Consider the following 14,486-nt stretch of genomic DNA (forward strand, 5'->3'; position numbering starts at 1 on the left):
CTAGAATATCAAGGCAGATAGTCCACATTATCTGCTTTGAACTGGCTTATCTGCCTACATTGCTATATAATCCAGTTTACAGCAGATAACCTGGATTTTATTTGACAGCATAGAAAGGGGCCTGAGACTGGGAAAGCATAACCCATCACATATTCCCCCAATGGGCCTCCCCAGTTGTTCACACTGGTGAACAGCATTGGATCACACCCATCTTGCTTCAGTGTCAAGATGACTTATACTTTCCAACTCCTTTGGGCCAGTCATCACCACCACCCATGACCCACTTATTTTTGTAGCTACATGTTATTTCAAGGTTTGAATCGGGTTCTTTTTAAAAAGCTTTTGTTGAGCCATTTCTGTGCCTGAAGGCAAAACATCATACAGCATCTTTAAGTCCTTCTGTTCCTCAGAGGGATGCCAGCATCAAAACTAAAGCTAATTGGCCCTATGGCAAAGGAAGGTCTCATCAGGTGCTGTGCTGCAGGGAAAGGAGAGAAATTAACAACAGGCAAGTTGAAAAGATTCCCTTTCCCCTGTCTTAAAAAAAGGGATTGGGATTCAAACCATAGTCCACATTGCAGCAGGAACAAAACTGGAAGCAGGCTACTCCTTTGTTAGAGAAAAAAAAACCTAATTTCCAAATTCCTAACTAGTGGAGTATGAGAAGTATCCCATCCACATATATCCTCTGCCAGTGCAAGGAAAATACCTTATTTCCAGTTCTATGGAGTCTTATCCTTGATGTTTTAAAATTTGAAGCAAGAGGTTTTATCAAATACACTGAAAAAATATGTGCTTGACACTACTCTGTACATACATTTCACAAAAGAAAACTTGGAATTAGTGCATGAAGGTCTTTGCTGGATCAAACAGCACTGTCAATCAATATCCCAACTGATTTAAGCATCTGGTGGTTGAAGGCAGAAAATGTCAGTCTTCTGCAGTTCAGTGAAAAGGCCTTTTCCAGGCTGTATCTTTGCTTGACAGGGAAGGTTAAGTTATTCACCTATATTTTTGTCCTCTTTTCAGCTGAATCCCAATTGGCATGAAGTGAAACAAAAAACATGACTGTTTAAAAGTACTTTTATTCTATACATATCACTCCAGACACTCAGCACAGGACAAAGACCAGAATATTCTACATACATCTTTATAATAGAAAGTGACTAACTATAAAAGTGTAAACACTTCAAGGGGAAAAGGACTTCTGATTGAATCATGGTGTAGCTTTCCAAATTCTTCCTACAGCATGACAAGTGAGCAGGCTGTCCTTAATAGGACGAGATGGATCCCTCAAACAATGAAAACGGGTGCGGTTAAAAGGATGGCCAAAGGTTTGGTGGTGTGTGCAAGAGGTGTGTGAAAAAGAAGGCACGTAGGGTCAAATTGAAGAGGTTCAGCGGACTGGGTACAGAGTGCAGGTGGACCCATCTTCTCTCCAAAACAAGCAGTAGTTTGCTGGCATGGTATCCCCATGAACAAATAAATTTGCATAGTAGACAGGTTGCTTTCCTTTAGCATTCCCAAAATATCACTAGCAAATATCCTTAGCAACGAGAAAGCAGCTTGAAAACAAAAGCAGGACCCAATCTGCTTATTCAGTGCAGCTCACTGCCATACCTCTAATTTTCTTACAACTCCAAACATTCAGATCCCAATGAAGCAGTCACCAGCATCTCTACCATTAACAGCTTTGGTCTCTTTCAGCAACTCCTGCATTCCATTCAAATAAGACACTAGTGCAACTGCAATTCTTGGGTAGGTGTGTGGGGAACAGGAACACTTGGGACGTAGTCTAGGAATCTGTATACAAAATATTTACATTAAATGACTATTGCCATTCTTTTCCCATTAGTAACTAACCTGACCAAGGCCTGGAACAGCTAGGTTGCCAATAAGACAAGCTCATCAAAAGAATAAGGAACAATGACCACAGTCAGTACCAATTTGAAGTCAATTGCTCCACGAGACTGTTCACTTGGCAGTGTGCATGGGAAAACAACTGCCCCCTTTAGCAGGTGCTTTACTTCTGTGAAAGGGCCCCTAAAGCTTCTCAACTCTTTTTAAAAATTACAGCACTGGGATAAAAGTAAGAACTGAGGACACAAACCTAGAGTCTGAGCAGCCATTCATACCATAGAACTCACTGTGAGACAACTACTAGTTTGCTGAGGAAAGGCACCAACTCACATCTCCACAAGGGCAAAAAGGCTGTTGGCCGACTTAGTGCACTGTGCACTGGAATCCACCAAACCAGTGCAAAACTTTGGTCTGCCAGGTGCCTTTGCATTTGTTGCTCTAGGGACACCCTGAGATCTCAACAGCACAGTTCACAGGCCTTTCAAGAAGGGAACATCATGTGTCTCCCTCTCCCCACACAGTCTTGAATAAGACATATACAGGTGTATTATTGACTTGGAAAGCAGGGAGCCCTCACCTGTCCCTTAGGGAAGTGGCTGCATTTTGATTGTCTTGCCAACAGAGATTCAGTCCATGTTTAAAGAGATCCCACCCACCCCCCGTACCAAAGTCAGTCGCAGAAGCGCTTGCGAGGGATGGTGCGGGCTCTGTTTGATCGGCGAATCTCCTGCTTTGCATCACGGCATCGCTGGCAGATGAAGATGTCAGGCACGTTGGATTTACGTATCTTGGCGCATGAGAGGTGGATCCAAGTGGTGCACTCGTTGCACTCTATCATAGGCCTCCCAGCAAAAGGCTTTAAGCAGAAGCAAGTGATGAGATCCCAGGCATCATCCTCTGCAAAGGAAAGCAGCACAGAGTTAAAAGTAGAACCTAAGTTGTCTTTACGTGCAACTGATACACCCATATTAAAGCCTTCAGTATAATACTTGTAAGAATTGTGATTCTTATTGCTCTAGCATGTTGCCTCACAACATCTCCCATGAAATGCAACACAGGCAAAATACATCTTTTGCTGGAAGATAGCAATATGAATAGAATTTCTACTTACCATCTGTTTTGGTGTCTGAGGGTCCAGCAAACTCCTCACATAATGCTGTAGAGAAAAAAAGAAGACCATGTAAACGGGAATAACCACATTGGTGTTAGTATTCCGAACCTGACTGTACGATTCACTCTGTGCCAACCAAGCCTCATGAACAATTATTGACAGTTTTATTAGAACTCCCATGTTACCTGACACTTTGAAATTAAGATTGAATGAAACCTTAAGATCATTATATCTCTTCCCTAATGCACATCTCCAAAGCTCCCTGGTAATCTTAAGGGAGCAGCTGCATAAGAGTAAATAGTTCTTGGGCTAAACAGGCCAGCACTGAGTATTGTATGGGGAGGGGCAAAGGATAGGGAGTAGAGATTATACATCCAAGTTCTACTTCTTTTCCATTTTTAATTATTTGCACACTTACTACCAATGTGGGAGCCATCTTGGCTGAGTTCTTCCTCACTGCCTTGCTCTATGCTGTTCCAACAGGACCGACCGACTCTTTCTTCCTTGCATATATCTTGCTGCTCAGATTTCTCAGCTGCCTGAACCTCAGGGACCCAGTTATTCTCTTTTATGTATTGCTCCAGGAGAGATTTCGGCTGGAATGCTTCTCTTGGGGGACTGGATTCAAGCTCTCCTGCTTTTCCATGAATTTCCTCTTCTGTTTGTTCAGTCTTTTCCTGCTTCAGGTCCTTAAAATCTATCTGCATGATCCTCTTGTCCACCTCTTGACCCAAGGTGCGCTTTTTTGTGGATGGCTTCCTTTTCTTTGTTTGTTGGGGTCGGCTTGTGCAGAAGCTACTAGAAATACCAGAATAGCCGAGGAAGAGATCTCCAGATCCCTTGCATGTGGTGTTCCTACTTCCTCCATCATCAGACAGGGCCTGAGAATCACAGGACTGGGAGGAGGTCCAGCTGTCACCATCCTGGGTGCTGCCTGTGCTGTTTTGGGGGCTCATGTTACCCCTATAGGGCCACGGTTCGTTCTAGAAAAGGAAAGAAAAAATAACAGTGACTTCTAGGGCATTTCACAAAGTTCAGACTGGAAAGAAATGGGGTCATCAGCACCTACAACATAAATTGATAACAGAACAGACATTTATCCCCACTAGTGGTGAACTTTTAAGTCATCTTACCTCATTTGGATATGGGATGTAGCCTGCATAGGCTAGCACAAAGGTGCAGAACTGATTGAAATCTTCTACAGTTCTTTGTCTTTTCTGTGGTGGCTACAAAAACACAGAGATGTATGGATTAGAATGTGAGTTGTAATTAAATTACACAAAACATAATTTAATCACATGGCAATTTGGAGCTGAAAGCATTTCATTTAAGCAACCATAATAATACTTTGAAAAGAGCGCCTCCAGGACTAATATCACCTACACACCTGCAAAGGCAGCTCTCACTGTTTCTAAACCTCACATTTTCAATTTTATCAACAACTCCTAGGACGGGACTGTTCACAGAAAAAACATAAAGTGTGCTGTTGAAACACATGTAGCTGTCTTTTACTGAATCGATCTATTGGAGTACCTTTTATATCTAACAGCAATTCTCTATGAGTCTTCCCCAACTCTAGCAATAATTGACAACTGAATTCAGGGCCCTCAAGATACAAAATGTGTCCACCCACTAATGCACAGTCATCGCCCCTTCCCTAATGGAGGCAGGATCAGTGGGGAAGAAACCCTGCCATAAGCCTACACAGGGGAAGTTATGGTTACTGAAACTTAATCTACCCAGCAATACATGAAGTTACTGGAGCACATACAGAGACCAATTTTGCCATCATATTTTCTTCAAGGCCTAAAGGGAAGTGAATTGGTTTAATCTCCAAGGAAAGGAACTCTCTTGCTACTTTTTAATGATAACAATGATAACAATGCTATTCCATTTTCGATAATAGCATGGAAATGTCAAAGCAGTTCCCGATGGATCCTTTATCCCAACATAGAAAACAAGGCAGTCTCACCCTGCAGACAAAGAGAAGCAGCAGATCAAATTCCAGTCATAACAAGGCACAGGACTGCCATCCTCCCCCTTATCCAAGCATCCCATGGCAACCACTCAAAACCAAGGGTCACAGACCAAGGCTTCCCTTCACAAGGAATGGACTCCTTAAAGAAGGTTTGTTTACCACTGTAAGAAAGACACAAAATGACTCCCTCAAACACCTGCACGGCAAAGGAACTGGTGCTATCCAAGCTATGTAAAACTCAAATAAAACACAATTCCTTCCTTTCTCCCTCAGCACCCAAAAGATCATCAATACTAGTTTAAAGAGAGCACAGAAGCTATTCCTGCAATATCAAACTTGAGGAAAGAGTGGCAGAACAAACTGCAAGTGGCATCTTATGCCTGAAAGCAAGCTTATGGCTTATGCAGAGCTAATGGTCAAACCCCTGGAAAAACCCCTTGAAATTTCTCACACACCTGATGCTTTCAGGACTTTATTTTTGGTCAGCCGCAGGCAATACAGCCAAATAGAAAGGAACATGGGGATTGTAGGCTAAATGTAAAAAATACCTCTGACAAAAAATACCTTTATTCAAGTCGAAAGCACTGTAAAAAGCTGTTTTTCCCTTTAATTCAGAAGACATTCATCTTTTCAGGAAGCAATAAGAAAGCCAGACCAAAATTCACAAGCCCATGTTCTCATGTTCCTTATAGACATGATCACGATCCTCACCATCAACCTTGTCTCAGGTTGAACATAATATCATGCGCAGAGACCGATTCAGACATTGAAAGGGCTTTGATGAGCAAAAAAAAAACCCCTCAGGAGTCATAATCATATAGTTATAGTATTACATAAAGCCCTAAACAGTTCAGGACCTGACGATTTGAAAAAAATCGCATTTCCGTATACAGACCGCCACAAGCACTGTGGTCAGGGGAGAAGGCCCTGCTCTTAGTCCCACACACCCCTTCTCAAGCATGGTCGGTGGGACCGAGAAAAGGGGCTTCTCCTTGATCACTCCCCACCTCTGGAACTCCCTCTCCAAAGAATTAAAAATGGCCCTCTCTCTCATCTCCTTTAAAAAGCTCCTGAAAACCCACCTATGCACTTTAGCAAATGGAGTAGATTGATTACATTTCATTATATACCATTGCCAAAGTGTTAAATACTCAACTTCGCTTATACGACCTTAGCTTTAATCATTATCCCTAGTCAAACTTTTTAAAGAGCTTTTAAGAATTTATGATGTTGTAAAGTGTGGATTGTATTATGCTTTGTTTATGTTTCCATGTTAATTTTTTGAATTGAATGTTTGCCTGTGTTTCTTATACTTTAAGCCGCCCTGAGTCCCCTTGAGGAGACAGGGCAAGGTAAAAATAATGTTTTATTGTTATTATTTGATACACAACAAGATTAGTACACAGCAAACAAGATCACTCTGCTGGCTGTTGTATTGGATCACGTGTTGGACACTTCCCAAGTGACTAAGACTGTGTGATATATCCGCGAACAGTGCGTGCAGATCCCAATAGGGTGTCCTTTTGCAGCTGACACAATTGTAATTTTGTCAGCGCCAATTGTGTTTAAGTGCTGGCCAAGGTCTTTAGGAACCTCACCCAGTGTGCCCATCATCAATGGGACCACCTTTACTGGCTTTGAAACATGCAACCTGAGTGGAGGGAGGGAAGGAAGGAACCCCCAAAAGTATAGCACCTCTCCCCTTACTGCCAAGGTCAGGGGAAACGAAGAAGGCCCCCCTTTCTTGGTCCTTTCTTTTGGGGTGTGTCATGTATGAGTGCGGTCTGGATACGGGAGTTGCACAGGATTGCAAGGGAAAGGAGCAGGAATGGGAGGGGTCCTATTATTAACAATACAGTAGAGTCTCACTTATCCAAGCCTCTGGATTATCCAAGCCATTTTTGTAGTCAATGTTTTCAATATATCGTGATATTTTGGTGCTAAATTCATAAATACAGTAATTACTCTTTATTATCCAAGATATTCGCTTATCCAAGGTTCTGCCGGTCCCTTTAGCTTGGATAAGTAAGACTCTACTGTATATTTATTTGTTCGTTGATGTATTTATTTCATATCAAAACATTGCATAAGTTAGTATAAAACTGATTAAAAAATGGAAGGAGCATAAGTGGTTAAATATCTTTTGACCAAAAATGGGCAACAGCTATCACATTGTTTGTAGCCTCAAACAATTTTTCCTCTCTACATGAGGCACGACACTGCGGACAAGCATGCAGGTGTGGAGTTGTCTGCTCTGCTCCACAGTCACAGTGGAGGATTCTTTTAGGTAGTACCCTTTTGCCAGGTTATCTTTTGATCTGCCCACTCCACTTCTGAGTCTGTTCAGGGACTTCCAAGTTGCCCATTCTTGGTTTGCCCCTGAAGGCAGACCTTCGTGGGGGGCCATCCAACTGGGATTTCCTGGCTTAGCTGCTCAAAGGGACGCCTTCGCTGTTGCTGGGGGAACGTCAAGAGGAGTGGTGGTCCTCATGAAGCTTTTCTTTGATGCAATGTATACATTGCTTCCCTGTCTCCAAGGGCTCCTGAGGTGAAGATAATATTACAGTAGTCTCACTTATCCAAGCTAAATGGGCCAGCAGAAGCTTGGATAAGCGAATATCTTGGATAATAAGGAGGGATTAAGGAAAAGCCTATTAAACATCAAATTAGGTTATGATTTTACAAATTAAGCACCAAAACATCATGTTAGACAACAAATTTGGCAGAAAAAGTAGTTCAATATGCAGTAATGCTATGTTGTAATTACTGTTATTTACGACCTTAGCACCAAAATATTGAAAACATTGACTACAAAAATACATTGGATAATCTAGAACCTCGGATAAGCCATTGGAGACAGCCATTGGATGACCAGCTTCATTATAATTCTATTCTGAATTTTACTAGGTCCCTCTTATCTGGGTATTTTAATCTAATGATTCTATCTTTATATTGCTGCTGCAGTCCCCCCCACTGATGAAGTTTGACTGAATTGTATTGGTGGTTGTTTGATATTATTACTGTTGTATTAACTTTTGTTTTATTACCTAATTGTGTTAACCTGTGTATATTGTGCTAATGTATTTGTGTTGTTACTTTTGTAACAATGTGAGCCACCCAGAGTCCCCACGGGGAGATGGTGGCGGAATATAAATAAAGTTTTATTATTATTATTATAAGAGAGTCTTGGATAAGTGACACTCTACTGCAGGGGTCTCCAAACTAAGGCCTGTAGGCCGGATGCGGCCCCCTAAGGTCCTTTACCTGGCCCCTGTCCTAAACTTTAGACTTAGGGTTGACCTAAATCTACCTGGTCTTTGGAGGTCCATTTGCTTATCTATGGTCTAGATGGCTCTTGGAGGTCACTTTCCTTACCTATGGTCCTATGAGACCGACTAGATGGCAATTGAGGGTCCCTTTCCTTACCTATGGTCTTATGAAACCATCTAGATGACCTTTGAGGGTCCCTTTCCTTACCAATGGTCTTATGAAATCGTCTAGATCAGGGGTCCCCTGTCCTAAACTTTAGACTTAAGGTTGACCTAAGTCTGAAATGAAGAGCACCGGTGGCGAAGTGTGTTAAAGCACTAAGCTGCTGAACTTGCAGACCGAAAGGTCCCAGGTTCAAATCCCGGGAGCGGATTGAGCGCCTGCTATTAGCTCCAGCTTCTGCCAACCTAGCAGTTGGAAAACATGCCAATGTGAGTAGCTCAATAGGCACCGCTCTGGCAGAAAGGTAGTGGCACTCCATGCAGTCATGCCGGCCACATGACCTTGGAGGTGTCTACAGACAACACCGGCTCTTTGGCTTAGAAATGGCGATGAGCACCAACCCCCAGAGTCAGACATGGCTGGACTTAACGTCAGGGGAAACCTTTACCTTTTAAGTCTGAAACAACTTGAAGGGACACAACAACAACAATCCTAATTTTGGACTATTTCATCATGGTCGGCCCCCCCAACTTTCTGAGGGACTGTGAACCGGCCCTCCACTGAAAAGGTTTGAGGACCCCTGCTCTACTGTATATCAAGGCATAATGCTTCAGAGGGGAAGATGGGGGTGAAATGGGGACGGTAGCAAGCTAAGGCTATCAAGGCGAACTTGGACCCTCCCTCCAGGTGTTTTGGACTTCAACTCCCACCATCCCTAACAGCCTCAGGCCCTTTCCTTTTCCCTCTCAGCTTGGAGGGAGGGCCCAAGTTCGCCCATTGCATGTTCTATTGACATCTCCCGCCAACAACACCCTTGCTGAAAAGCAGGAAAGGGGTTTCTCATAGTCAGCACGCACCTGCATAGGTCTGGTGGCCCCGAAGATGGAATAAGGAGGGGGAGGGAGAGAGAGAGAGATCCTTATCTCGGTTCTTATCTCGACTCCCGCCTCGAACAGGAGGGGGGGAGCAGCCACGCATGCGCGCTAAGTCCCAGCCGGCTTTGGAAAAGGGGGAAAAAAAAGGCGCGAGACGGTCGGCTGCGGGGCCACGCCCCCCTTGAGAGGCTCGAGGAGAGGAAAGGGGCGGGGCCTCCCTCGCGCCAAAGAGCCCTCTTTCTCCCTCCCCCTCCCTCTCCCCGCGGCCTTGTCTTTCCACACAAACGTAGGCGCCGGTCTCGATTTACTTACTGGAAACATCCCCATGATGGTTGTGCTTGAGTTCACCTCGTCGAAGCCTGTCCCGCTCATCTTCCTTCGCCTACTTGCCTGCCTTCCCTCCCTCTTCAACCGGCGTCCGTCCTCGAGCGGCAGCTCCTCCTCCTTCGCCGCCTCAGCCTCGACTCCGCCTCCCAGGCTGGGCTTGGCGGGAGGCGCAACCACCTCCAAGGCGGAGGGGTGTCCCTGGCAAAGAGGACTCGGCCCTCAATGGTTGGGTACCCGGATAATCCCTCTCTCCTCCCCCCTCTTTCATTTTGATATGGTCTCGCCCACTTGGAAAAGGAGAATGAAGGCAAAGGCGGGAGTGGTTCGGTCCTGATTCAGTGGGCGGGACCATGATCGGAAATAAAGGAGGGGTGTTCATGACAGAGAGAAGGGGCGGTAAGGCAGCGGCACCGGAAGCGACCCTATCCATTCTCCCCTTCTGTGATGACTTGGGCTAGCCCACTGCAAAAGCGTGTGAAGGAAGAGCTTAAAGCGGTTCAGTCCTCGTTCAGGCGTTAGAGCGGAAAGGGATAGATTCGGGTTTTTTTTTCAGGCCCAGAGGACCACAACATCGGACTTTCTTTGGCAACGAGAGAGGGAAATGGACGCTTTCCCACCTCAGGGACGGCATCGTGACGTCAGGTGTTTTGAAATGACGTCTGTTTACGTCTGGGAGGAGTTTTGATATGGTCTCGCCCACTTGGAAGGAATGGAGAATGAAAAGGCGGGCAGGCCTGTAGCCAAAGTGGGAATGGGCTTAGGGGTTTAATTCCCCTCATCAATTGGTTCTGCTTGCTCAGGCCTGGGCAAACTTGGGCCTTGCAGGTGTTTTGGACTTCAACTCCCACCATTCCTAACCGCCTCAGGCCCCTTCCTTTTCCCCCTCAGCCGCTTAAGCGGCTGAGGGGGAAAAGGAAGGGGCCTGAGGCGGTTAGGAATGGTGGGAATTGAAGTCCAAAACACCTGCAAGGCCCAAGTTTGCCTATGTCAGAAATATACACACATTTTCTCCATTGTGTGACTTGTAAGGAAGGCATCCGGCTCCCATTCAACACACTTGAATCAAAAAGCCTTCCAGAATTGAGAAAGTCCTCAAATCAGCTGCCTTATGCACGAAGACACCACCCAAGCCCTCCTGACAGATGGACATCCAGCTTCAAACACTCCAGAGAAGGAGCAGTGTATCATCCCTCTGTTGAACAGCTCCTGCCATTAGTAAGTTTCGGAGCTTGGAATATTGGGACATTTTGCAATGCTAGCACATATAGTAAATAAATATAGTGGCCTCCAGGTGTTTTGGATTTCAACTCCCACAATTCCTAGCCTGTTTGCCCATGGGTGCGGCAGAGCGCCCCGGTGGCGAAGTGTGTTAAAGCACTGAGCTGCTGAACTTGCAGACCAAAAGGTCGCAGGTTCAAATCCCAGGAGCGGAATGAGCGCCCGCTGTTAGCCCCAGCTCCTGCCAACCTAGCAGTTTGAAAACATGCTAATGTGAGTAGATCAATAGGTACCGCTTCGGCGGGAAGGTAACGGCGCTCCATACAGTCATGCCGGCCATGTGATCTTGGAGGTGTCTACGGACAACCCTGGAGTGTCACCTCCTGCCTTAGAAGGGAGTTGGTAGATCCATGTATAACCCTGGTTTAAAGCCTTGGTGAAAGAAGCCTCATGATCAAAAGAGGAAGGGAGAGACCCTAGATATCATTGGCTTTTCCACTTCTGCCATTCATGCCATAGACTTGAGCTCCTAAGCTAATCATATTTATCTTACTACTTTCATTTATTGAGAAGTCCTGATTTAGAATATTTAGTTGTGGTGAAGGGTAGGGTGCATCAGGAGGCAGTAATGGGACAAGAGAACCATTGTATATCCTGGAAAAAAGTACAATTTGTTCAGAGCCTGTGGTTTTCAACATTTGCCTCCCCTCCGCTCCCTTTTTGATTTCTGTTATCAGAAGTCCTAGCATGCAGGGTCAATAGCAAAAGATTCTAGGAAATGAAATACAAAACGTGTAAAAGATGAAACATTTAAGCCACACAGAAAATCATAAACTAAAGGTTATTATAAATATTAAAAATAAGTTTCACTGTTGCTTGTACAAAGATATGAAAATTACCCAAATGTGTGTGGAGACATCACAATGTCCTAGCCTAGCAAAAGCCCTCCCTCCATCCTCCTCTGGCCTCAAAGGGAGGGAAGAACCAAACCAGGAGTATCTACTGAACTTAATCCCCTTCCCTCCCCCACTGCCATTCCCTTTTCCTTGTCTGTTGTGTCTTTAGACCATTAGCCGGAGGCAGGGAACTCACAATGTAACCATTTGTAAGCCATTTCGAAAGCATTTGTGACTGAAAAGCAGGGCACAAATACTCTAAATAAAGGCAACTCCCCTCTGAACAAATCTTGCCAAGAAAACACTGGTACATTCACCTTCTGGTCACCACAAATTGATAGTGACTTGACACACACATCATACATCAAAACCATTGCAGGTTTTTCAAAACTACACCATTTTAAAGGCTTATAAGACACCTGTATAAGGAGAAAAACTAAGTATGTTCAGCAATGTTCCCTGACTTCACTGAGAGACAGTAAGCACTATCCCTACATAGACCTAAAGATATGCATCTGGATTATTTTCTCATTTAACACCTGTTATGTGGAAGTTTTTCTCATTCCTGAAAGCCAGGTCACAGCAGCAATTGGATTTGTATCTATTGCTAAGTGTAAGTCCTAAGAAGAACCGTCCTACCAGGCCCGTAGCCAGGATTTTGTTTCGGGAGGGGCTGGGATTTTGGTTGGGGGGGCGGGGGGGTGAGTCTGAACGGGAGAAGGTCTAGCCTAGCAAACCTTTTGTATCGTTATCCCAATACCCCCATGCATATGGGATATATTGAGCATGGTGATCAGATCATGATATGAATAAACATAACAGTTTAAATAATAAATGTAAGGCCTTCTCGCGGACCACCCTGAGAATTTGGGGGGGGGGGGGGAGCTGAAGCCCCTCAAGCCCCCCCCCCCCCCCCGGGCTACATGCCTGAGTCCTACCCATAATGAAGAGATTTGCCATGGGCATTTTTATAGTGCACTTTGTGAACACAACCCTATTTTGTTTCTTGGTCATCTGCTGAAGTAAAGTTACACACTACGAAAAAGAAGATAAAGTCCAAAGCCAGAGAAAGCCCATTTATTTACAGAGCAACCTCAATGCTGATGAACACAGAGTTTACCTTCAAGATAAAACCATTTCAATTACCAAGACATGGTGTGTTAGCTGGGAGAGACCTCAGTTCTGCATGGAATTCAGACCTCCTTTGGAAGGCCAGAGACTGGTGTGGGTATGTGGCACCCTTAAGGCAGAAGCCCAACCGCAGAAAGATCAAGATTGCCACCTTCTGGCAGAGTGGAAATAACCTTGTATTTCTTCCACTTCTACCGTAAGAATCCTAGTTACCCCTCCCTTCTAAGTGTGAAGGGAAAGAGGGATCCCTTTTAGCACGCAAAGGCATCACCTTCTGAGTAGAAAAAGAAAGAGAAATGTTAAGGCCAAGCTATGAAAACCAGAAGTGCTTCATAAGAGGCTCTGGCTTGTGTTTCTGACAGTTAAATGAAGGAGCTGAGACTCTTCACAGGGTGGAAGGAGAGAAGGAAAACCCCCTCATCCTGACCATTACAAAGGTGAGCTTGGAGTCCCAGCCCTCTTCCTGGAAAAGCTATTCAAATGTGCAACATTTAGCAGCGCTTACACCCCCAAACCTTCTGATGCTCACTGAGCACAAGTGCAGAAGGGGTTCAACCCTACAGACAGGCTGAAAGAGAGAAGGACTGCCTTACAGCAGATACCTCTCCCCTTCTGCCCTCCTTCACTAAAGCAGCACTGAACACTCCCACCTTTCTCTTGGCTGTCCTTTGGTCCCTGCCCAGCAGAGACTTGGCACACATCCCACAGCAGCAAGGTTCTCCTTCCTCTTCCCCTTGGCATTCCCCAGCAGGTAGGAGTTGGTTTCAGGGAGATGGAAGCTTTGACCCAACAGGAGACTGGACAGCTGATGTTCATACTATGATGGAGGTGGAATCCCTGCTGCATCATCAGGAAGGATGAAGGCTGCCGGGCAGCAGCTTCCGCTCCAAACCAGCTCATGCACACCGCCGGGTATCTGCTTTATAGAAATCCCTCCTTCCGGAACTGCTCTTGAAGGATGTCTCTGTACTCATCAAAGCCACCTTCGATGCGTTTCACTGTACCCTCTCCACACACCCACAGCCCCTGGCACACCAACCGGATGAAACGTTCATCATGGGAAACGAGGATCAAACCTCCCTGGAACAAAATGGAGGAAGAATGTCTTAGACCAGGGTAGGGAATCTCAGAATCACATCAGGCACATTGTATCCCTCCTATCACTGTTTTTATGCTTTGATGCTACTCCAGAGCTCTGGTTCTTTTGGTCTCTTGCCACTACAAGCAGTAGCCCTCTTTCTTACTGGAGACATGCCTTTACATTATGGAGTTATCCTCCAAAATGAGGCAGAGTTAAAACAGGCCAAGGTAAATTGACTACAAGTGAACACAACACATTGTGTGCACACAAAAAAGTTAACTGACAAAATTTGAGACAGTGCATTTAACAATACTGCACTAGTAGAGGACACAGGGACTTGTGGCAGAATTTATGCAATTCCTAGAGAGAGAACTCTGCAAAAGTTAAAGAGAAAAATGTAAGCAGATAGTGGGCATGGTAACTCCAGTAATTCATAAATTGCCTGAATGCACACAGTATGCATCAAGGAGACCACAGAGAAAGACAGACATTGATCCTTTGGCTTCCTCTTAAGTGATTTGGCATGGAGGAATGTTGTATTTATTTGGATCTACTTCCTTAGGAGGATAGCTCAGTT

At 44.9% G+C, this 14,486-nt stretch overlaps 2 protein-coding genes across 4 annotated transcripts in view; both read right to left on the minus strand.

Annotated features, from left to right (window-relative positions):
- Positions 1 to 1,065: 1,065 nt before the first annotated feature.
- phf13 (PHD finger protein 13) lies at positions 1,066 to 9,853 on the minus strand. Of its 2 annotated transcripts, none has more exons than XM_003224335.4 (5): positions 9,569 to 9,853; positions 4,105 to 4,197; positions 3,390 to 3,954; positions 2,972 to 3,016; positions 1,066 to 2,757 (listed from the first exon to the last, which is right to left on the minus strand). In XM_003224335.4, exons 1-5 carry the CDS (start codon positions 9,626 to 9,628, stop codon positions 2,531 to 2,533), a joined length of 990 nt encoding a protein of 329 aa, XP_003224383.2. In that variant the 5' UTR covers positions 9,629 to 9,853; the 3' UTR covers positions 1,066 to 2,530. The 2 variants fall into 2 exon arrangements, with proteins under 2 accessions (XP_003224383.2, XP_008114447.2); XM_008116240.3 differs by lacking the exon at positions 9,569 to 9,853 and adding an exon at positions 9,239 to 9,393.
- Positions 9,854 to 12,758: 2,905 nt separating this feature from the next.
- The window catches only part of abcf3 (ATP binding cassette subfamily F member 3), a 33,023-nt gene continuing 31,295 nt past the window's right edge, over positions 12,759 to 14,486 (minus strand). For both annotated transcript variants that reach the window (XM_062976842.1, XM_062976843.1), the window contains exon 21: positions 12,759 to 13,908. In XM_062976842.1, coding sequence (XP_062832912.1) covers positions 13,750 to 13,908 — 159 coding nt within the window. In that variant the 3' untranslated portion in view covers positions 12,759 to 13,749. The remainder of the gene's footprint in view (positions 13,909 to 14,486) is intronic.

Source organism: Anolis carolinensis, chromosome 3, assembly GCF_035594765.1.
Source record: "Anolis carolinensis isolate JA03-04 chromosome 3, rAnoCar3.1.pri, whole genome shotgun sequence".
Lineage (NCBI taxonomy): Eukaryota > Metazoa > Chordata > Lepidosauria > Squamata > Dactyloidae > Anolis > Anolis carolinensis.